At 39.9% G+C, this 25,127-nt stretch overlaps 1 protein-coding gene across 5 annotated transcripts in view; it reads left to right on the top strand.

The window, feature by feature from the left end:
• myo16 (myosin XVI) overlaps positions 1 to 25,127 on the top strand; it is a 269,142-nt gene that overhangs the window by 92,870 nt on the left and 151,145 nt on the right. For all 5 annotated transcript variants that reach the window (XM_048193121.1, XM_048193120.1, XM_048193119.1 and 2 more), the window contains exons 5-7: positions 14,341 to 14,449; positions 20,368 to 20,492; positions 20,645 to 20,770. In XM_048193121.1, the coding sequence (XP_048049078.1) occupies positions 14,341 to 14,449; positions 20,368 to 20,492; positions 20,645 to 20,770 (360 nt within the window). The remainder of the gene's footprint in view (positions 1 to 14,340; positions 14,450 to 20,367; positions 20,493 to 20,644; positions 20,771 to 25,127) is intronic.

Below are 25,127 nucleotides of genomic sequence, written 5' to 3'. Positions count from 1 at the left end.
TGTGTGTGTGTGTGTGTGTGTGTGTGTGAACTACTCGTCGGTGCTGTATGAATGAATATTTCTGAAAGTAGGCCTCATTTGCATAAAAGTATGCAAGTCAGTTTGTTCAGAGCTCTCGTATGGCAGAGATAACGTGAAGACTTAATTAACTGCATTAAGACGTGATCCTTTCCAACTCGCACATGTTTTCCATTTGTGAGTCTGAATATCCCTTAATAGTGGCCATGGCCTTGCCTCTTTTTAAAACAGACCTTTCATATACACTTTGAATTCATTGAACTAAAACCTCTTTTGCTGTCTGATGTACAAAGACAGAACACAGTCTTTATCTTTGAGAAGAAAAGCACAAGATAATGTAAAGGAATGTTAGTATACTAGTGTACTACCATTATTTCTGCAGTATTTGTACTGCAGTATGTAGTGTGAAAATAGAATTTTTGTCAAAATGTTCAGTACATCACATTAGTGTTGTCTTGGTACCAAAGTCGGTACTGAAATTGTAAAAATTTGGTGATATCAGCATGTCCCCCTAGCATTTTGAGCGCTTACACACCTCTCATTGGCCATTGTGTTCATGTGCTCAACAGATATGTCTGTGATTGGCTGCAATGATCAACGCTTTAAAAACATGTTAATAGGCACCTTTGATGCTCTTCACTGAGAGCTTACACAAATACACACGGTAGCATTTGAAAGCAGGCGTCTTTTTAACGGGTCTCTAATATATCTGCTGATAGACGGATCCACTGATAGATGCCAATTGTCGCCTATCACAGACATATCTGTTGAGCACGTGAACACAACAGCCAATCAGAGGTGTTTAAGAATCCACTCAACAGCGCTCAAAATACTTGGAGGGGAAATGCTGGTATTGTCACTTTTTTTAAATTTCAGTACCGACTTTGGTACCTTTGAAAACACTAGATCACACCAAGATTTATATTAGCTGAGACCCTATTAAAAAAAAAAAAAAAAAGATGTTTTGTTGCGTTTAGTCCATATCTGTTCTTGACATTTACATTTTGACAATGGCAAATGGAGCAGAAGTATCAGTAATTACCATCTCAAACATAAAATTAATGACTCATTCATTACTGATTCATTAATAAATTCATTACAGTCATTTTCAGGCAGAACACTAATGTACTAAGAGACAGTAGGCTTTGAATAGAAGGACACCTCCTCTCTGTATCCAGGGCAGTTTGATTGACACCCTTAAGCCTGACTGACATGTCATTGTTTGATTAGCTGTGTCAGAGGCTGACAGAAATGACTGTGAATTAATGCATCTCTGTGGCTCTTGAATGGTATTGAGTTGATTTAAAAAACAAAACAAAACAAGGATTCTCCTCAAGCAAGCCCCTTTAACCTCTTTTGTCTCTGCCTCTGCCTGCGGGTGAGTCACCCTTCTGGAGAAAGGGTTGTCTCCGTTGCCATGGATACAAGTTTTCGATCTTCTCTGTATTACTTTTCAGCAGTCTTGCTGTCTTTTGCTCCATTTAACAACAGTTGCAGTATCTGTAGCCGCATCTTCCACCGTTTAGTCATTAGCAAGAATCTCTAAATATATTTCCAGTTTTCAACTGCCGAGTTCTCTACGGTTGAATCTTGTGAATATAGGTCAGCATGTTAACCTAAAATGTATAATAAAACAACAACAACCACAATAATAATAATAATAATAATAATAATAATAATAATAATAACAATAATAATAATAATAATAATAATAATAATAATGATAATGATAATAATATTTGGAAGATTAAAGAACATAAAAAATAAGCCTGTCTTTAGGACCAGTAATATTTGTTGCATCATGATCATTTCATTGTTTCATTGTTTTATTTAACAATAAAATTATTAATTTGTATTTAATTGATTATTTATTCAGTATTTCTGTAATATATACGGTTAGTTCCTGTCCTTTATTCAGGATCGCTTCACCCAACGGTTCTGTGTATCACCAAAGTCCCTTTAAGATAAGTCATTTCACTCGGCGGCCATCTTTGAAACGCCTCTCGGGCATCCTGGGCATCATGCAATCTCTTTGAATGGGGAAACATCAAATTCTCCAAAACTGTTCGCCAACCTTACGACTAAATTTCATATTTGAAATCACCAATGAAATCTAACAACAGCCGGCTCATAAATTTAGTTTCTAAACGCTCGAATCATGACAAAAAAACTGTATTTTTCAGGCTGGATCAAGCTAATGCGCATGCGCAGACCTAAATGCGCGTCTCTTCGGAGGTGCGCGTCTGACTGTTTCTATAGAAACCGGTGATTCTAACGGCCGCTGAAGTGACGCGATGACTTTACTAGTCGGCGATTGGCTCTTATTTAGAAGGCGGGACTTATTCCACCATATTGCGCGTTGCACTTTCTCCCATTCAAAACAATACGAGTGACACGTCTTGTGTTATGCTATAGTCTTTGGTATCACTACACAACACCCTTAGCAACCACTCTTAGCAACGTAAACTGTATGTTCTCATTGATATTGTTCATTGAAGCTTACTGTATTATGTAGAAGAGTATTGAGAGAAAGAGATCAAGTGAGCGAGTTTATTACCTGCATTCAGATTTAACATTTTCCTTCAGGACAGTCTTATGTTCATAATAAAAAATCTGTTTAAATGTCCGATGTATTATCTTGTCCTTTTAACAGTTAAGGGGTTTTCCCGTGACTGACAGCGCTAGTCCAAAGCATTTGTCAGTTGCTTCTTTGTTCCGTGTTCACAACAATTCAGTCTTTTCAATGTAAAAGTCTTCGCTACTGACTGACACACTCATAAAGACAGTCTTTGCCGCCATCTAATGGTGTAATAATGTAAATTCTGTTGCTGTTCACGGTCAGGGACTATGTTTTTTCCAGCGGAAGGAAGGCTTTTAGTGAAAGTTTATGTAACGAAGTTCGTCAATACGGGAAGAAGGAGGCGGGAACCGGCGAACATTCAACAAAACTTTAATTAGAAATAAACAAAGAACAAAACGAAAGTAATGCCGGCAGACCCTCGCGGACGTCTGCCGGCCACACAAACATAATAAAACATAACATAAAGTCCAGGCCTGGTCCTCTCTCGTCCTTCACTGTAGTCGCTCCTCCTTTTATGCTCCCGGAGCTCCTCCGTGAGGGACTCAAGGCCGGTGCGCCTCCCAGGTGAAGCTCATTAACACTCGCGCCACCGGCCTCGCGCCGTTCCCTCACGGCTCTCGCCCGCCCTGGTCGCCACATACCCCCATCGCCCCTCGCAGGCCGGGGGGTACTCCCGAGACTGCGCTCTACTCCCCCCCGGGGCCTGTCTCGGCGGCCGCAGCACCTGGGGGTAAGGACAGACGAGACGAGAGAAAGGAGACGGAAGCAAGGGGAGCGACAGGACGAGAGAGGGGAGAGAGGAAAAAAGAGAAAAAAAAAATTCTTGGTCCGGTTCCCCGACACACTGCCGTTCGGTCCTCAGCCAGCCGGGAGGCTCTTCCTCGCGGTGCCATGCGGTGGCACTGGACGCTCGGTGGACGGCCCGATCCTCGACCGCCTCCTGGCGGCCGGCGATGGCTCCTCCGGACTGAGGGCAGCCGGCAGCGAGTCCCCCGTTCCCTGCTCCTCCCCTTTATGGCGGACGGCAGCAGGCTCCGGCCCACGGCAAACGGCGGCGACTCCTCCGCTCCCTCTTGGACGGCAGCCACCCCACCTCGTCCCAGGGGCACAGCCTCGAGCTCTCCGTCCCACCTGTCACTAGGCTCCAGCACCACCGCCTCGGGCAGCCTCTCGCGGTCTACACACACTCCCGCGCTGCCCGAACTCCGCAGCACCGCGATCCCCCTCAGCAGCGAGGGCTCTTCGACAGCATGTCCCTCCTTCCTCCCGGGTTTCGGCACCAATGTAACGAAGTTCGTCAATACGGGAAGAAGGAGGCGGGAACCGGCGAACGTTGAACAAAACTTTAATACCAAAATAAACAAAGAACAAAACGAAAGTAATGCCGGCAGACCCTCGCGGACGTCTGCCGGCCACACAAACATAATAAAACATAACGTAAAGTCCAGGCCTGGTCCTCTCTCCCGGTGCAAATTTACGCAGATTAGTTCCCCTGTTATACAACCGGCACTGTCTGTCCTGGGCTTGTAACAAATTCTCCATAGATAGCCGCCCCAAAGTGTGGAGTTTTGTTCTCAAGTCCAGCACATACTGAATTTCATTTTTCGATTGAGATGGTCCGTCCTCCCAAGACTCTCTTAGGACATCCAACACCCCGCGGGGGTGGCGCCCAAAGAGAAGCTCGAAGGGGGAAAACCCCGTGGAGGCTTGCGGGACCTCTCGCACAGCGAACAACAGGGGTTCCAACCATTTATCCCAATTTTTGGCGTCTTCTTGAACGAACTTACGAATCATGGATTTAAGCGTGCGATTAAAACGTTCGACCAGCCCGTCCGTTTGTGGGTGAAAGACGCTGGTTCGAATCGATTTAATGCCCAACAATTCGTACAGTTCGCGTAGCGTACGTGACATAAACGCCGTGCCTTGATCAGTGAGGATTTCTTTCGGAATCCCCACTCGGGAGATTAAACTGAAGAGGGCGTCCGCAACACTCTTAGCGGAAATGTTGCGGAGAGCCACTGCTTCTGGATATCGTGTTGCATAATCCACAATGACTAATGCAAAACGATGCCCTCTCGCTGATCGCTCTAATGGCCCGATGAGGTCCATGCCAATTCGTTCGAAGGGGACCTGCATTAATGGAAGGGGGCGCAAAGGCGCTTTTGGAGTGGCCGGAGGATTTACCAGCTGACATTCACGACAAGACGCGCACCACCTGCGCACGTTCTCGTGAATGCCCGGCCAAAAGAATCGGGTCATGAGGCGATTTAGTGTCGCTGTTTGTCCTAAGTGTCCAGCCATTGGGTTAGAGTGAGCCGCATGGAAAAGCATTTCCCTGCGGCTCTTTGGTACTAACAACTGGGTTGTATCTTCTTTTGATTGAGTGTCTTGGGTCACTCGATACAACCTATCTTTAATAATCGCAAAATAGGGATAAGTTAGTGGTCGTCCAGGCCGGAGAGGCTGACCGTCAATTGTGCTGACCCTCTCAAACGCATTTTTCAGCGTGTCATCGTGAGACTGCTCCAGGGGAAAATCATCACGGTCCGAGAGAATCAGTCTCCCGATCCCGCTCGGTTCCCCTGAGGCAGTCACCACTGGTCCCCGGTCAGTCTCCCCCGCCTGCACTCGCACTTCCTTTCCCCGCGTACATTTACTCCAAGAGGCACCCGAGCATAAATGTCCCAATAATTTATTAAATGCGGGCCAATTCGTCCCCAAAATTATCGGGTGCCGGAGGTGCGGATTAACTGCCACCTCCACACTATGCTTTTGACCCCTAAATAGAATCCCGACTGACACCAACGGATAACTCGCGATATCCCCGTGCACACACCGTACCTTAACCACGCGGCCTGTATCCAATGCCCCGGATGAAATCAGGCTTTGATGCACGGAGGTTTGGTTACAACCCGAGTCCACCAAAGCCTGATATGTACCCCCCTTGATACTCACTGGTATCTGGTACTGACCAGCCTGACCGGGGGCGACCTGCAGGTCGTCCGGGACCCGGATCAATGTCCCCACCTCCATCACTGGACACCGGTCTATGAAGTGATCCGGGTCCCCGCAACGCCAACAGGCCGGCCCAGACCTGCCCGCCGCTCCAGTGGCGGAGAACGGGCCGAATGATTGGCGTGGAGAGAGGGGAGAAGCAGGCGCGGGGTCCAGCCCGGCGGTGGCCAGTCCCGCCCCCCTGGGCGGGGCTCTTGGCGCCACGAACTGCCGAGAATCCGTTCCACCCCGCCCCCGGGGCGGAACACGAGGCGGGCCGGGCGGACGGGACCTAGGTAGAGGGACAGGTTTAGAGAGAGAGAGGGGAAGAAGAGAGGGAGAGAGAGAGACAGATGGCAGGGGTTCGCCGACCCCTGGGCACGCCACCAAGTGGTCCTCCGCCAATTGGATGGCCGAATCCAGCGACGTGGGCCGGTGGCACTGGACCCACTCGGCGGTCTTCTTTGGGAGCCGAGTGGTGAACTGTTCCAGCACCACGCGATCGATCATTTGCTCCACGTCGCCTCCGTCGGCCATCAGCCATTTGCGGCACGAGTCCCGGAGCTGTTGGGCCAACACGAAGGGCCGGCCCGCCTCCCCCAGCTCCAGAGACCGGAAGCGCTGACGGTGCTGCTCGGGGGAGCGGCCGACCCGCTGCAGGATGGCCCTCTTGAGGTCGTTGAAGACCAGGAGGTTCTGGATGGGCAGCTGCTGCGCTGCCACCTGCGACTCGCCCGAGAGCAGCGGGACGAGCCGCATGGGCCACTGGTCCCGGGGCCAACCTGACACCTCGGCAGACTTTTCAAAAAGGTCCAGGAAGGCCTCCGGGTCATCTTGCGGGCCCATCTTCTGCAGTGGCAGCGGGAAGGGGCCAGCAGCTGCCGCGCTGGTCTCCGCGGGAACCTCCCGGTCTATCCAGCTCCGGAACCTCTCGCGGTCCTCCTGCTGGCCCTGGACAATCGCCTCGAAGCGGCGCTCCTGATCCTGGCGGAGATCTAGCAGGGCCCGATGTTGCTCTTGATGGAGGGCCGCGAGGGATGCGATGATGTCCGCAAACGGCGTCCCAGCGGCGGAGGTTGCCTGCATGGCGGCGGCTTCCGTCTTCCTTCCCGGGTTTCGGCACCAGTGTAATGAAGTTCGTCAATACGGGAAGAAGGAGGCGGGAACCGGCGAACATTCAACAAAACTTTAATTAGAAATAAACAAAGAACAAAACGAAAGTAATGCCGGCAGACCCTCGCGGACGTCTGCCGGCCACACAAACATAATAAAACATAACATAAAGTCCAGGCCTGGTCCTCTCTCGTCCTTCACTGTAGTCGCTCCTCCTTTTATGCTCCCGGAGCTCCTCCGTGAGGGACTCAAGGCCGGTGCGCCTCCCAGGTGAAGCTCATTAACACTCGCGCCACCGGCCTCGCGCCGTTCCCTCACGGCTCTCGCCCGCCCTGGTCGCCACAGTTTACTTCATGAAAGTTGCATTGATACATATTTTTGGCTTTAATATTTGTATTGTGTGGTAACCGTTTTATAAAAGCAATAAGGTACTTGAGGCTAGTGCTGTATATATGTGTGCATCCTCATAATTAAAATGCTTTAGTGTAGGGGCATAGAGTATACAGTTTATAAAAAACATTATGATAGGTGCACCAATGTTTGTGTGTGTGTGTGTGTGTGTGTGTGTGTGTTTGTTTGTTTGTTTGTTGGTCTGTTTGATTCACCCCATGAAACTGAATTTCCTTGATTAATATGCGGTTTTTATAATGCAACTGTTGTATATTGCAGCCTCTCTGTTTTCTCTCATGTTATGTCTGTTAATGCTCTTATCTCTGCTGTGCAATATGCAATGCTTTAGGTCCGAATCTCCCCCACACACTCACACTTTAGGCTAGCTTCATCCTTCTCCCTCTGCCTCTGCATCTCTCGCTTTCCTTCCTCCATATTTAACTGCATCCAGCTTCCAAATCTAGACCATGACGACCTATTTTTTTGGATTAGTCAGAGTCAGGATTTAGGAGGCACTATGTTAGGGTGCCAGTCACCGACTCATCTGCATTTCATTTAGGTAAGAACTGCATTAGGTAAGGGTTCATTAGCTTTCACTGCTTAGTCATTTCCTATGAGGATTACTTCCTCCAGAAACAAACCTATATTCAGTTGACGTCATGGGAAAATAAATGATTTTCCTTGCTGCTTTTCCAACTAAACAGATATGGCTTTATAACGCATAGTTTTATTATTCACTGGTGTTATTTGGAAAAATAGCTTCAGTTATGGGTCATATTCCATCCATTTCCCCTTCAGATGCATTTGATTTAGATTTTGTCCATTTTCTGAATGACCCACCTCATTATTACACTTGTTTATGTTGCAAGAATCCTTGAGAGGTTTCAAGGTAAAAGGTGTGAATGTCGAATTGATGTCAGTGAACCATGCAGATGTTCTGAAGTTTTCCATATCTGTTGGAAAGTTAACCGCATTCTCATTTACTTTCATTGCTATTAGCCTATTATCATAACAGATTAAATTTAACAAAGGCAATTAAGCCTGTGCTCAAAGCCTTATAATGAGACACAGGCAGCCATCATCATGCAGATTAGATGTAATTACGTTACGTGATTGTCCTTGTTTCCTGGTGCAGTCAGAGGAAGGTGTCTACCTTGTTTTTTTTTGTTTTTTTTGTTTTTTTTTTACTTTCCCGACGAGGATGTTTCATCTGTTTCTCCTTTGTTGACATGATTTTGAGTTCCTCTCTCTGCAGTCCTCTGTACTGTCAGGTTCAGTTACTGTGGCCTCTGAAGTACACCTGAGCTGAACTCCAGTGTGTGTGTATGTGTGTGTGTATGTATGTGTATGTATATATATATATATATATATATATATATATATATATATATATATATATATATATATATATATATATATATATATATATATATATTACATGTAAATCCCTCAGTTCCTCCTTGTGACCTTGCTTACTTCAAAATATCTCTAAATGAATGTGAATGGGAGGAAGGGATGTGGAGAGGGGTCGGAGTGGATCAATAGGCAACATGACAAAAGTCAAAGCACCGTTGCATGTTAACGCTTATTCCATGACACAGTGCAAATAATTTGAAAGCATTTCCGTCAGGGTAAAATTAATTACTATTGTTATCAAACATAACATGTAATACATTTTGAACTAGTCCCAGAGGTCAGCTTGTTAACCCCTCAAATGTGTGTACTGCAGAGGAATGACACTTATGTCACATTTTATGACCTGCTGTTTAACCCATGATGATCGCTCTAGATCTGTAGTAATCTATTAGTTCCCGCTGCTAGTCTCAGACACAACAGTGTGTTCAATACAGTCCTGTACAACAGGTCAGTTTGTGTCCCACTCATGCAGTACACAGTGGTTTGGCATTAGTGCATAAATGCATTTATATTTTAACTTAATTTTAATGACTTGCAATGCATTTTAATATAATATAATATAATATAATATAATATAATATAATATAATATAATATAATATAATATAATATAATATAATATAATATAATATAATATAATATAATATAATATAATATAATATAATGCCATTCAAAAGTTAGGCTCAGTGTGGATAGACAGATAGATATATTTATTTATTTTATATATATATACTTTTTTTTCAGTAAAGATGCATTGAACTGGGAAAAGGAAAAAAAAAAACACTAATATATTAAGCAGCATAGTTTTTTTTTTTTTTTTCACTTAGTTTTGTTTTGGCCATGGCATATTAACTCGTGGGAATGTGATAACATGTCATGGCCATGATATATTAATTCATGGGAATGTCATAATAACTTGTGGGAACATAAGTCATGGCCACGGGATAATTTATGTCGTGGCCACACAATGTAAAGTCGTGGCCTCGAGATTCTATGTTGAGGGAAAGACATATTTTTCTCGTGGCCACGACTTCTTTATGCTGAGGGAACGACATCTATTTCTCATGGCCATGAGTTAAATGCGTAAACAACCTGCGTGACCATGGCAACCTGGGATTATCGTAAATGGATAGGCCTATAATAATATTTATTTTTAATTAAAAATGACAAAATAGGGGCAGAATTAAGAAATGATTATATTAAAGGTACAATTTGTAGGACCTGCCACTAGAGGGCACACTACCAAAACAATAACAATCGCGTGGTTTGATGACGTTAAGAAGGTGCGTGGAATGATGGGATTTGTTGTCTTCTACCCAACCGCTGACGGCCATCAATCAGACGGAAAGATAAATCATGGATTTAACGGATGAGGTAAAGTTTTATAAATGTATAAACTATGGATCAGACGCGTCCTCGCGCGGGTCTAGAGACGCGATGCCCCGCGTTTGGCGTGTATGCCCCATAATACTAATCGTGTTGATCGTTATAATGGCATACGTTTTCTGTAAAGATACGAATCAAAACAACTCACCTGTCGAATAAAACACAAGCGAGATCGGCATCTCTTTCTAGGTGAAGTTTGTCGCGAAGCTCTCTCCATCTAGAAAATGCAACACCAATATTGATCCTCGCTCTTTCTCTGCTCTTGTCCCAAACTCTTCTTGGGTCGTTTGGTTGGCCCGTACGCTTACGTTTACGGGAGCTGTCCTTGTCGACAGAACCAGCGGCAGATGGTAAACAGTAATTATGTTCCATAAGTAACACAATCCACCATAAAACGTGCAAGAAGTAAATAAGGAACTGCTTGAAGCAAGCTAGTGGTTTGCTGGACGCTAGACACTACTTCCGCATTTGTCCACGACACTGTTGTCATGTGGTTTCTACGTCAGTAAAGGCGGTAACAAAGGGTAACTGACGTCATTGACAGGCGACTGCACTGCCCCGTGTCACTGTTTAGAATGGGAATTTTCTCATGATTTACAAGTAGTTGAAAACATTAGAGATATTGTTAGTAATCAGCTGGACAAAATATATAACACTAGCCTAGTGCTTTTTGGATATTTTACTGCGAATATCTTACAAATTGTACTTTAATATATTATAGCCTATTATATTGTGCGCAATGTTGCCTATAGACAGCATTCATATGAAGTTTGTTAAAATCAATAAATTATAAAAAATATGTAAGAACATAAAATAATATAGGACTACAAGCAAAAATTTTTATCCATCCCATCTCACAGCCTTTTAAATCCATTCACGGATCGAGTCCTTATTTATTTATTTATTTATTTATTTATTCCAATTAAACCTAAATAAAATTAAATATATAGCCTAATGTGTTAAATTAGACCATAAAAAGTGAACGTCCCATAAAATCACATGCACCTACAGAGATAAAGTAATATAATCAAAGATTTATTTGCATGAGTGTCGGGCATTTACAGTATTTACAAAACATAGGCTATATAGTACTCTAAATAGGCTATTAGATAATACATAATGTTAATTGGGTAAAGAGAAAGGAGATCAAATGGAAAATAATTTACATACATACACACAAATAATTAAGCCTACATATCAGTGCAAGACTTGAATTTCTATTCCCATGTACTGCCTTTTGTACAACACATTTATAAACAGTTTAGTTCACAAATGATTAGGATTTTGTTTGCCATGGTGAGGTAAATGGTAAGTTTGTAAGTCCAGGTGTTGGTTTGAATTCAGGACTGTCAAAGTGTCACAGAGGATTCTGTTGATCAGAGGAGGTGATGCTGATGGCTTCATCACCTTTTCTCTCTCGCATTCTCTCCTTCACATTGACCCCTAATACCTAATCAATTCACACACGCTCCCGCTTTAACCGTTCACATCTTGTTCAATAGCAGTTCCACGCCAGACGGATCGATGAATCGCCACCAACACAAACACACACCATGTCCTCATGCGTCCCCAGTGAGTTGGAGGACTGTAGTGTAGTGTGTGAGATTTCAGTGAGGAGGTCATGACACACTCCTGTGTCACACTGTTGGATCCGTCAGTGCTCTCTGGAGCTTTGTGTGTGTGTGTGCGTGCGTGTGTGTGTGTTTGTGGGGGTGTGTCTTAAAAAGCCATCGCTCATAAATACAGACAAAGGAGGCTGCTGATAGTTAATGTTAATTAATACATTCATTAACCTACTGCTAACCTCAGTGCGTGATTGACACAACCTCCCCAGTCTGAATGTGCTGATGGCTGGATTTGAAATGCATGCTGGGAAAAGAGACAATAAGCTGCGTATTTGTCACAATGTCTTTGTGCTCCAGCCAGTCAGATGGAGACGTGCCATTTGCAGCTTTAATTACGCACAGGCCATTATGTGAGAAATGGTTGTAAATCTCACGCAGTGATTTGCTGAAGTTTAGTTTTGTATTTGAAATGTCACGCCATCCTCTTTGTCTCTCTCTGTTTAGTGCAGTGCTAATGTGGTCTTTGGACTTTGGAATAATTGTTGGCTCTTTCCTGCATTAGTGGCACTTACATTTTTATTTAAGTAATTTAACAGACCTATAGTTAAAGGATCGATCAAATAGTTTGACAAGCATGGTTTTATTTTCTGTATTTCTTATTGAAACAGGACATTTGCATTGGACACATTAACCTGTATTATTAAAACATTAGCCTTAATTTCCTGTCACAATTGTTGGACTACACTTTGGACGACTACAGACTGGACCAAACATGGGATATATGCTACTGAATGTAATATGAGTGATTTAATGTTTTTATTCAGTTTTCCCAGAAGAGAAAGATGGTCAATTTTACATTTGTTACATTCAAACCTAAACATTTATTTGCAACTTACTATCTGTACATATAGATGATGTTAAAGCTAACAAACATGGACTAAAAGCCACAGCCACACCAACATTTTACAGTATATTCGATATTATTATTTCATGACACTGAAGCCCCTTTCCTCCCCTAGTTCTCATTTGTTTGTTTATTTATGTTTGTTTAACAAAATATCTCATAATTTCAATGCAAAGAAAAAATAAATTAAATTGCAATTTATATTGTAATATTTAGATAAAAAAACAAAGATTGGTTGATTTGATTTGATTGATTTGATTGATTGATTGATTGATTGATTGATTGATTGATTGATTGATTGATTGATTGATTGATTGATTGATTGATTGATTGATTGATTGATTGATTGATTGATTGATTGATTGATTGCTGGTTAGTGGATTGGTTGGTTAGTTGGTTGGTTGGTTGGTTGGTTGGTTGGTTGGTTGGTTGGTTGGTTGGTTGGTTGGTTGGTTGGTTGGTTGGTTGGTTGGTTGGTTGGTTGGTGGATTGGTTGGTTGGTTGGTGGATTGGTTGGTTGGTTGGTGGATTGGTTGGTTGGTTGGTTGGTTGGTTGGTTGGTTGGTCGATGTAGAATGTGGTCTAGGCCATTGCATTTTTTTTTTTTTTTTAAAAGACGCCGCCATAATTTTCTTACCATTGAAGTTTCCATAGAAATTCCAATTGTTGGACTACACTTTGGACAACTACAGACTGGACCAAACGTGGGATATATGCTACTGAATGTAATGAGTGATTTAATGTTTTTATTCAGTTTTCCCAAAAGAGAAAGATGGTAAATTTTACATTTGTTACATTCAAACCTAAACATTTATTTGCAACTTACTATCTGTACATATAGATGACGTTAAAGCTAACAAACATGGACTAAAAGCCACAGCCACACCAACATTTTACAGTATATTCGATATTATTATTATTATTTCATGACACTGAAGCCCCTTTCCTCCCCCAGTTCTTATTTGTTTGTTTATTTATATGTTTGTTTAACAAAATATCTCATCATTTTAATGCAAAGAAAAAAAAATAAATTGCAATTTATATTGTAACATTTAGATAAAAAAAAGATTGATTGATTGATTGATTGATTTGGTTGGTCGATGTAGAATGTGGTCTAGACATGTTTTTGCGAGATTCACTCACATAATGTCAATGTAACAACTGTAACAGTGTCTGAATAGAACAGTTGTTTGGTTTCCGGCCATTTCTTGTCTAATATCTAGTTTATTTGAGTTTATTCTGATTCAGTTTATGCGAAGAAGTATCCAATGAGCGGTCACGCTACGTTTTTCTTTTTCACAGTACACTAAACAAAAGCTCAAGTGAAGAAGTTTTGCATTTCACTGCATTCCAAAGTTCAAGTTTGGTGAACTCTGACCTGCAAATTCGTATCACATGAAGACTTGTAGAAGACTGATAACCCACAGCGTGACCTTTTAGCTGAATTAAAAGAAAGCAAACTTTAATTCTGCAGGATTGCAGTATTGGAGTGGATTGCAAATTGTTACATTTTTGATGTATTATGTTGAATTGTGATTTTTTTTTAAAAAGACGTCACCATAATTTTCTTACCATTGCAGTATCCATAGAAATTCCACATGCTCAAAAGACTTAACCCTGCGTCATGCTTTCTGCTTGTAAAGAGTCTTATCGCTGTCTGGAGTCTCTAGAGAGCAGACCCTCATAAATCACATCACCCCCTGCCACCCAGACACTCAACACCGCACCATAGACCCCATTAACCTGCCCCTATCTTAATGAGTTAGTTAACGCACTATTTTCTGTTAATGTAGCTCATCCCTGAGCCCGGGTGCCTGGGGAATGCTGGGAAAGTGTGATAATTGGCCGTAGTTTATCATCGATTGCAGACTGATGAATGGGGCGAGAGGGACTCAATTTGTTTACGTCTTGTTTTGCTTTATCTGTCTGCCATCTCCCCCTCCCCCACTCCTCTCCATCACACCTCGTCTGAAGGCTGGAGTCAACGTGCTCCTGCAGGATGTGAACGGGAACATTCCACTTGACTACGCCACAGAGGGGACGGAAACCAGCTACATCCTCATCAGACACCTGGAGGAGAATGGTAGGGTCATTTATTCATTTAGTTCCTCATTTACCAGTTTTGTATTTTTTTTTTATTTATTTATTTTTTTTTTTTTATTTGTTTCAAAAAGAGACAGTGTACATTAATCAACATTCATGAATGTAAATGTACCCAAATTAGCTCAAAGGCTAGTTTTCATTAGTAGTCCCTTTGCTAGATGTTATTAGGCCTAAAAACTAGAGAAAATAAACAAAATAGAAAAACAATAACAACATAATGCAATCAAAAATTATAAACAGCTCTCTAAAATACAATTAAACAATGCATTATACAAAAAGACAATATATGCAGAAAAAAAAGACAAGGTATTGTATGATTAGATACATGCATAACTAGGACTTGGTGAACATAAATGCACATTACCGTTAAAAGTTAAGGGTCGGTAAGAGGTTTGTACTGTTTTTAAAAGAAGTCTCTTATGTTCACCAAGGCTGCATTTATTTAATCAAAAATACAGTTTGAAATTACATTTAAAATAGAAAACAGTTATTTATTCCTGTAATGTCATTACTTTAGTCAGTTTAGTGTCAAATTATCCTTCAGAAATCATTCTAACATGATGATTTGCTGCACAAAATACATTTATTATCATTATTATTATCAATACTGAAAACTGTTGTGCTGCTTAATATTTTTGTGGAAATCACAATACTTTTTTAAGGATTGTTTTCTTTTTCATCTGTTTCTCAAATTGCATACAGTGTTTCCAAATAATGTTAAATTAAATTAAATTAAATTAATGCTGTAACTATGGACTAGTTGCAGATAACAACAATAAATATGATTCATTTAGATATTTAATTTTTTGCTCTCAGTTATTTTCCTTTTCTCCGTGAGCTGTATTTATGCATTGGTTATATTATAGGATATAGATATTTTAATGCAGTGTTTTTCAACCAGGGGGCCAGGGCTTGACCCCGTGATTCCCACTTGTCTCATTTGCCCACTGGAACAGTGCAAATATATTTCTACTTTCTGACTTCTGACGTTTCTATATTTGTGCGGTATAGTATACTGTCATACGCCTCAGCCATGTTGTAAGTTAATAGGCATCCATTCTGTCAGCTCACACATTGAGTGCAGTAAGAGTTACTTCAGGCTGCTAATCAATCAGTGAGACCCATAGAAACAGACATGCTTTTCTGGGCTGCTGTCAGAGACCTCATTTATCAGTCAAGACTCTCAGGATGGCCTTCCACAGACAACTCCACAGCTTCAATTACTGCTGATCATGTATATTTTTCTAATAAGCTACTTTCACACCGTCAGTTTTTGGGATTGACAACCACATTTACCTACAGGTGTGAGTCTCGAAATGTGCCATTCAAACAGTAACATACAGTAGCATCTTGAATGTCTGTACTATATGAATGTGCAACGGGAGTAAAGCCTGTATTATCTACCAGTAATCATAGCGACAGTGACCAAAGTAATATCAAAGATGCCAACGTCCATAAAACTGAAAAGTCTTATCACTTTTGACACGACAAGAGTCTAATTGAAGTTCATCCATCAAGTCTTCATTAACTGACAGCAGCTTTTATATCTGGGTGGAGAGCAGAGCATTTGACTCGTGTGTAGAACTCAAAACTGACGGGAGCAGCTCTGGTGGAGAACTAAAACCTTCAGGTGACACACAGCTCATATCTCTGTCACTGTAAGTTACTGAAAGTGAAATAACACAAAAACCCAACAAAGGGTAGACGCTCTCGCACTGTATGGTGTGGCAGACTATGGCAAGCCGTTTTAACATTTAATCCTTAAAATGTAGTTGTATCTGTTTTCATGCTATTTTTTTTTAGATACTATTATCTATTCCATTAGGTATTGGTACTTATTCATTAGCTGCTAGTTCTTATTTATTAGATACTAGTACCTATTAAATAGACACTAGTACTTATTCATTAGATACTAGCACCTATTAAATAGATATGATTACTTATTTATTACATACTACTACTTAGATATTAGTACTCAGGGCCTAAAATTAACACTCTCCAAGGTGAGTGTAAATCTGTCACTCGCCTGTTGGCCGATAACATTTTTTTATGAATTCTAACAATGCATTGAACGTGAACAAACATCAGCGACGCTTGGGACGGTTGACGGGCCAGAATTTCACAGAATTTTAAGTTGACAGACATCTTCACCAAAATTTAAGCCTTGACAATTTAAATATTTAAGCGCAAGACGATGCAAATTTCGTTTCACGTGCGCTGTGTGCAAAAAATTTCTGCGCACACAACTGAAGCGTGTACCCAGAAAGCCACGTCTGAGACAGCATGCAAAATACTAAACAGAGCTCTCTTTCACGTCGTCTTTCAAAATTTTGCCAAAAAATAGCGAGTATCCTAGTAAACATAGTCGGTTATGTCTTAAGTAAATGTAAACAGTTGAGAAAGTAAATGCATGTGTTAGGGATGTCCCGATCACGTTTTTTTGCCCTCGAGTCCGAGTCCGAGTCATTTGATTTTGAGTATCTACCGATACCGAGTCCCGATCCGATTCTTCTATAATACATGAAAAAGAATAAAGAAGAGCGAAAAAAACAGATCCAGGAACAGTGCTTTTCAGGTTTTTCAGGAATCTAACAATCGTTTTCACGTACAGAAAATGGATAAAGTAATCAAATATAAAATATCACTGCATATTATCTTTACTGTATAAAATAAATAAAGATGAATCATTATTGAAGTTACAAAAACTATTCAGTCAAGAGCAGTGAGTGATTTCTTTGTTATTTGTTGTTTGATTTAACATTAAAAACAGGCAGCAGGAATAGTTTTTTTCCCTATAAGACATGCACGATCCAGTACATATACTGTTACACATGCGCTGTCTTTCTCGACTAATATACGTTCACTTAAGACATAACCGACTATGTTCGCTAGGATACTCGCTAAGACGGGCATGTTGACATAATTTTTGTATGAATTTGTCCGCTGAAGCGCAAGACTTGAAAGAGAACTCAGTATTTGCGCGCTGACTGGAATAAGCGTGTGCGCGCTACGGATGAGTGCACACAAATCTTCTCACAGCGCGTGCGAGTTCTCTTTCGCGTCTTGTTCTTGAAGGTTTAAATCATCAAGGCTTAAATGAGTTCGTTTAAACACAGACAGCAACGTGTGCTGTTCAGGTCTCACCTGTATCAACACCCGGGTGATGACGGCGTAAATGACTGGACATTAGAGCAGACGGCACTCGCAGTTAACAGTTTACAAAGAGTGACTGTTTTGTCCACGCTTTCTGATTATCGTTGTTGTAACGTTTTGTGCATCCATCGACTGAAACATACATTATTTGAACTCTGTCTGTCTGTTTTCCACGTTGGTATTTTAAACAAACCATATTAACCAATAGATGCGTCGTCATTCGAGATGGACCGCGGTGCAAGTGCGTACCGAACCGTAAGTGGAGAACCGTAAGTGGAGAACCGTAGGGTTCGATTTTTTACTGAGAACCGTTGCACCCCTAATACATATATATCCGAGTCCTGATCGGGAGGTAACGTCCGATTCCGATCGAGTCTGAAATCACGTGATTGGGCCCGATTTCCGATCACGTGATCGGATCTGGACATCCCTAGCATGTGTACAGTATTAGTACATTAGATCCATGTATTCGCTCTTAAAGTGACAGCAGCCTAATATTCCTGCTGTTGTCTGCATTTTTAATGTTAATCATATAACAAATGACAAAAAAAAAATTACTCACTGCTGTTGCCTGAATAACTTTTGTAACTTTATCAAGGATTAATTGATAATGATGTTTAATTTATGCAGTGAAGTCTATGCAGTGTTATATTATATTTGCTTACTTTATTAAAGGTATAGTTCACACAAAAATGAAAATTATCCCATGATTTACCCTCAAGCCATCCTAGGTTTATATGACAATCTTTTTTCAGATGAACACAATCCAAGATATATTTAAAAAATATCCTTAGACCTTAACCCACTGGAGCCTTATGGATTACTTTTTTTATGGATGGATGCATTTTTTCTGTCTTCAGAATGTGGGTTACCATTCACAACCATTATAAACCTTGGAGGACTAATGGTGCGTTCACACCGGACGCGAATGAAGCGGTAAGCGCGAGTGATTTATATGTTAAGTCAAAGCAAAGACGCGAATTCACGCGAATTCGCGCGAATGACGCGGCGCGAATTGAGCAAGTTAAAAAATCTGAACTTTGGCGAATTTCCGTGCCGCGTTAACCAATCAGGAACTTGCTCTAGTAGTGACGTGACGTAGTGAGCTGAGGCAGAAATTCGAAACAACAATGGAGGACAAAATCATCGTCGCTATACATCTTCATACATTTATAGAAACAGAAATAAAAAGGATCGTGTTTGAAAGAAAGTGAGTGAGGAGGTCGGACAATCTGATAAGTTGTAAAAAACTGTCTTTACTCAATTTGAGCTATATATATACATATTAAGACTACAAGCCAACTAAAGACGACCAATTGAGCTTATTCGCTGTAATTTACAATTATTTCCCCACTGACAAGTTGTGTTTATTCAGAGGAAGTGTGCAGAAAGCAGTGGGAGAGTCTGGGACACATAAGCGGGAGAGCCCCTCTCATGACGCGAATTCGCGTCTGTTGTGAAGGGATTTTCACGCGCGAATGAAGCGAGTAAACTCAAAATGTTCAAGCGTCCAACAAACGCGCGAATAGCGTGATTTATTCGCGCAAGTCGCGTCTGGTGTGAACGCAGCATCAGGATATTTTTAAATATATCTCGGATTGTGTTCGTCTGAAAGAAGATTGTGTCATATAAACCTAGGATGGCTTGAGGGTGAGTAAATCATGGGATAATTTTCATTTTTGGGTGAACCATCCCTTTAAATTTCTGTAGCCTACCTGAAAACTACTGTCAGAACTACCTGAAAAACATGAAAAGCACTGTTTATTTCATTTGTGTCTTTATGTTGTATTTATTTGTGTTTGCTTGATTACTTGTTCTCATTTTAATACTGAATGTTTACTTGTCTTTAATAACTTTAATGTTTTAAATGTGAATTTTCACGTTGACACTTTATTTTAGGGTCTTTTAACTAGTTGCTTATTAGCATGCATATTACTAGAATATTCGCTGTTTATTAGTACTTATTAAGCGCATATTAATATCTTATTCTGCATGACCTTATTCTACAGTGAATTAGGAGTTTATTGAGGGAAAAGTCGTAGTTAATAGTTTATATGTCCTCCCTATACTAAAGTCTTACCATTTTCACTGGTATCTAAAATTTTATGGCCGGTAAAAAATATTTATGGCCAGTACATTTTCTTAAGTCACCAGCCATTGGCAGGTGTGGCAAAAAGTTAGTTTTAGGCCCTGCTAGTACTTATTTTTAAATACTAGTACTTATTTATTAGATACTAGTACTTGTTATTAAATACTAGGCCTTATTCATTAGATACTAGTTTCTAAAATTACTAGTAGTGAATGAATAAGTACTAGAACCTAATGGAATAGATAGTATCATCTAAAATGAGAATAGATACTAGTACATTTTAAGGATTAAATGTTAAAATGGCTTGCCTTGGACAGACAACTATACAGTCCGGTTTCCAAAAATTGCAGTTGTTACTCCTGTAAATAACTGAATTGTATGTGAATGTAACTGTATGAAAGACTCAAATACAGAATAGACAACTGTATTCTGTTGCTGTGTGAACGTGGCCATAGAGCACCATTTGCAAGTGAAGATGATTTGTTGCCTCAGACATGTAAATCTGAAGAATATATGCTCAGGTTGACACATGACGAGGATGCAGAGAGATATCTCATCCTGTCTGATCCCATACACTGATGATAAATAAGAGCTCTGTCATGTGACATCTGTCCTGATGTCCTTCTCACTTTGATACCTGTCTGTGTATTTGTTAGGAGTGGACATGAGCTCTATGCACCAGATGAAGACCCAGCGCTCATCCACCATGATGTCTGATGTGAGGCAGCTGGTCAGCAGCGGGGGCGGCGTCAATCAACAGAATGATGACGGGGTCACGCTGGTGAGAAAATACATGAATCCCAAAATATGTAATGGTTCACTGATCTCTAAACATAACACAATCTGTGTAATGTGTACAGATGGTGATTTGAATAGGAAGGCCAAATGAAACATGACCTGTTAAATGCTTGTCTTTGTATGTTGTGTTTATAGCTACACATCGCCAGTGCCAGCGGTTATAAGGAGGTTGTGTCAATGCTGCTGGAGAACGGTGCAGATGTCCAGGTGTCTGACAACAGCTACTGGACACCCTTACATCTGGCTGCCAAATATGGGCAGGTACATATCATTATATGACACTCATTTCCTAATGGACAATGATTTTTGAAATCACAATGTTCAGTCAAATATAGACTAAACCAGGACTTGTATTTCTTTGTTTTTTGTTATTTTAGGAATATATTTTCATGCCTAACTACTCTTACATTTTATTTTATTTTATTTTATTTTATTTTATTTTATTTTATTTTATTTTATTTTATTTTATTTTATTTTATTTTATTTTATTTTATTTTATTTTATTTTATTTTATTTTATTTTATTTTATTTTATTTTATTTTATTTTATTTTATTTTATTTTATTTTATTTTATTTTATACAATTCTTTCTTATCATAGTACTACAAATTAACATAATGTATTTAATTTCTTTAGTTATATGTATTTGCATGCCAAACTATCTCCTGCTGTAATTCTTCCTTTAATTAATGATATACATAAATACATATATTTAATTTGTAGTGCTATACAAATAAATAAAATATACAAATAAAAAAATATATATTATTATTTTTTTTACATTTTTATTTTATACATTTGGTTATTCATTGGTACATTGGTACTATATATATATATATAAGAGCTCTTTTCTAAAATGCGATAAACGCCAAATTTAAAACAAATTAGTTTGTCATGCCATTTTGCTGTGTACTGAACCTATTCTCTGCTCCATCAATGTTTCATGCCAAATCGTTATATTTCCTTGTTTAAAATGTACCGCAAGATGCAGTTTCTTTCCAAAACGCTATAAGCGCCAAACCTGTTTTTAGCCTAAATGCGATATATCCTCCTCTCGCCAATCAGAATTCGGCGAGCATTCAACGCAATCTGACATGCCGTTTCTTTGAAGCGAGGGAGTTTGTTTGTGCTCAGTCTTCAAAATGAGTGCTTTAAACTCTATTAACACTTTTGATGACCTGGATGAGCCAGTGAGACCAACACCTGGGGGCTGGAGTCCGGAGCGCCAACTCGGCTCGGTTCCCGAGATAGGTTCATTTGAATATAAAGGTGTCTCGGCTCGCCTCGCCTCGTATGTGTGTGTGTGCAAGTGTGTGACATCGTATCAGGCGATAAACCTGTTCAGTAAACTGTTTAAAACATATAGTTACCCAATCAATACTGAGATTCTAGATGTTTTTATATAAAAAGGCTAAAAAAAAAAGGATGGATTTATAGCGTTTTGAAACAAAAAAATAAATAAACTTTGAATTTATAATCAACAAAATTGTTGTTTCATTTAACAATCATTGTTTAACATGTTCAGACTGAGCCAATAGACCATTTTAACAGGACAAATTGAATATGAACAAAATGTATAGGTCTAGGTAAAAAAATGTCATTTTCTTGAAAACTATTCAAATGGATTTATAGCGTTTTGGAAAAGAGCTCTTCATATATATATATATATATATATATATATATATATATATATATATATATATATATATATATATATATATATATATATATATATATATATATATATATATATATATATATATATATATATATATATATATATACAAAAAATAAATACACATTACATTATTTTGCATTGGTACACAAATAAACAAATGTTTTAATTTAATATATGAAATTTATTGCATTTGCTTATTTTATTTATTTAATTATTTGTATAGCACTTGATGTCAAAAAGGTTGACCCCTGGACAAAACAATGTGGCTAATTTGAATTTGCATGAGTGTAATGTGCTATATTCCCTGTGCTTTCTTGTGTTTAGCCATTATGTCAGATCACTGCTGTTCACGGTCAGTAGAATGTATCGATAGTAGAGTTATTGTAGACCATAAACAGTTCATTATATCACCCTCTCTTCCTGTTCCTGATTAATGAGACTTCAGCATTGCATTGATCTTACCAATTCCCAGCCAGATGGACTCGAGCTTTGAGGATCACATGCAAGTACTAATGTGTTTTATATGAGTTAAATATCAGCGTTTGGAGATTGATTTCTGGAGGAAAGGACGAACCTGCTGACATGGTCAAATATTTGATAATGTTTCAGGTTGCTGATGAAGAGAATTTTCTTTCGTCTCCTTTGTTCTTTTTGTCCCTCAGGACACTCTCGCCTACATACACATATTTCTGTTTTCCTTTTCCCTCGCTCTGTTTCTTTTGTGAGTTTAAGGTTTGTAGGTAGTACGTTTGCAGTCCAGCGAATTGACAGATTTTTCTCTCCAATACCCCTTTTCCATTTAACAAAACACGTTCCATGTGTTTAACAAAAGAGTTGAAAGCTCTGCTCTGGCCTAAATTGCTGCTCTGGAGCCAGGAACCAGTATAATCAAAGACTCTTAAACACAGGAGATTTTCATGTTTTATGGGGGCTTTCCATAGACAATGATTTTTATAGTGTACAAACTGTATATTCTATCCCCTAACCCTAAATCTACTAATCTGCATTTTTAGATTTCCAAAGAAAATCGCTGGATTATATGATTTATAAACTGTTTTTCTTATGGGAACCAAAGAATGTCCCAACAATGATAAGGATTCCGGATATTGCATCTGTGTGGGGACATTTTGTCCTCATAATGTAGGGTATACCTGAAACACACACATACACACACTCACAAATAATAAACACAAATCGAGAGATGTTTTCTCTGGCCACATCCATAATTCATTGCAGCAGGGCAGAATCTCTCTCTCTCTCTCTCTCTCTCTCTCTCTCTCTCTCTCTCTTTCTCTCTCTTTCTCTCACACACAGACACACAGACAGACGGACAGAAACATTGAGTCATTCATTAGCACTGCAGATGGTTGTGTGACTCAGCAGAACTGTCATGCTGCAGAGTTTCAGTTTAGTTTGAGTATCATCATTCACAATCTTAACAGCTGAAAACACATAATGTACATGCAGTAAACAATGGAGAACATTGTAAACTGGGTGTTTATTGTAAACTCAGTGACCAGGCCAGAAATACAGGCGCTGGTCATATAATTAGAATATCGTGAAAAAGTTCATTTTTTTATTGTAAATTATTTTAAAAAATGAAACTTTCATTTATACTAGATTCCCTACATGTAAACTAAAACTTTAAAAATTGTATTTATTTATTTATTTATTTTTTAATTTGTTGATTAGAGCATACAGCTAATGAAAGTCCAAAATCCAGTATCTCAAAATATTAGAATATTTATATATGAGTTTCATTAAATGACCATCCCTACAGTATAAATTCCGGGTCCAGACCGCTGACTTGGCAATGGTCCAGGAGACCATCATTGACAGCCTCCACAAAGAGAGTAAGTCACAGATGGTCATTACTGAATGCGGTGGCTGTTTACAGAGTGATGTATCAAAGCATATTAAATGCAAAGTTGACTAGAAGGAAGAAATTGGGTAGGCAAAGGTGCACAAGCAACAGGGATGACCGCAAGCTTGAGAATACTGTCAAGTAAAGCCGATTCAAACACTTGGGAGAGCTTCACAATGAGTAGAATGAAGCCGGAGTCAGCGCATCAAGAGTCACCACACTCAGACATCTTCAGGAAAAGGACTACCAAGCCACTTCTGAAACAGAAACAACGTCAGAAGCATCTTACCTGGGCTAAGGAGAAAAAGAACTGGACAGTGAACAGTGGTCGAAAGTCCTCTTTTCAGATAAAAGTAAATTTTGCATTTTATGTTGAAATCATGGTCCCAGAGTCTGAAGGAAGACTGGAGAGGCACAGAATCCAAGCTGCTTGAAGTCTAGTGGGACGTTTCTGAAGTTAGTAATGATTTGGGGGGCTGTGACGTCTGCTGGTGTTGGTCCATTGTGTTTTATCAAGTGCAAAGTCAATGCAGCCATCTTCCAGGAGATTTTGGAGCACTTTATGCTTCCATCTGCTGACAAGCTTTATGGAGATGCTGATTTCCTTTTCCAGCAGGACTTTAGCACCTGCCCACAGTGCAAACACCACTTCCAAGTGGTTTGCTGACCATGATATTATTGTGTTTTATTGGCCAGCCAACATGCCTGACCCCTGAATCTATGGGATATTTTCAAGAGGAAGATGAGAAACAGTCGATCCAACAATATACAGATGATCTGAAGGCTCAATAGTGCCTCAGCAGTGCCACAGGCTGATCACTTCCATGCCACACTTCACTGATGCTGTAGTTTGTGCTAAGAGCAAGTCATTTGCTGTAATATGTGCTGCCGACCAAGTATTGAGTGCACAAATGAACATACTTTAAAGAACTTGAACTTTTCTGTTTTGAAAATCCATTTTTTGATTGATCTTAGGAAATATTCTAATATTTTGAGATACTGGATTTTGGACTTTCATGAGCTGTACGCTTTAATCATCAAAATTAAAAAAAAAAAAAAAAAAAAAAAAAAAAAACT

This window comes from Megalobrama amblycephala, linkage group LG6, assembly GCF_018812025.1.
Source record: "Megalobrama amblycephala isolate DHTTF-2021 linkage group LG6, ASM1881202v1, whole genome shotgun sequence".
Lineage (NCBI taxonomy): Eukaryota > Metazoa > Chordata > Actinopteri > Cypriniformes > Xenocyprididae > Megalobrama > Megalobrama amblycephala.
The sequence above is the reverse complement of the archived record's forward strand: the minus strand, read 5'-3'. Positions and strand labels throughout refer to the sequence as shown.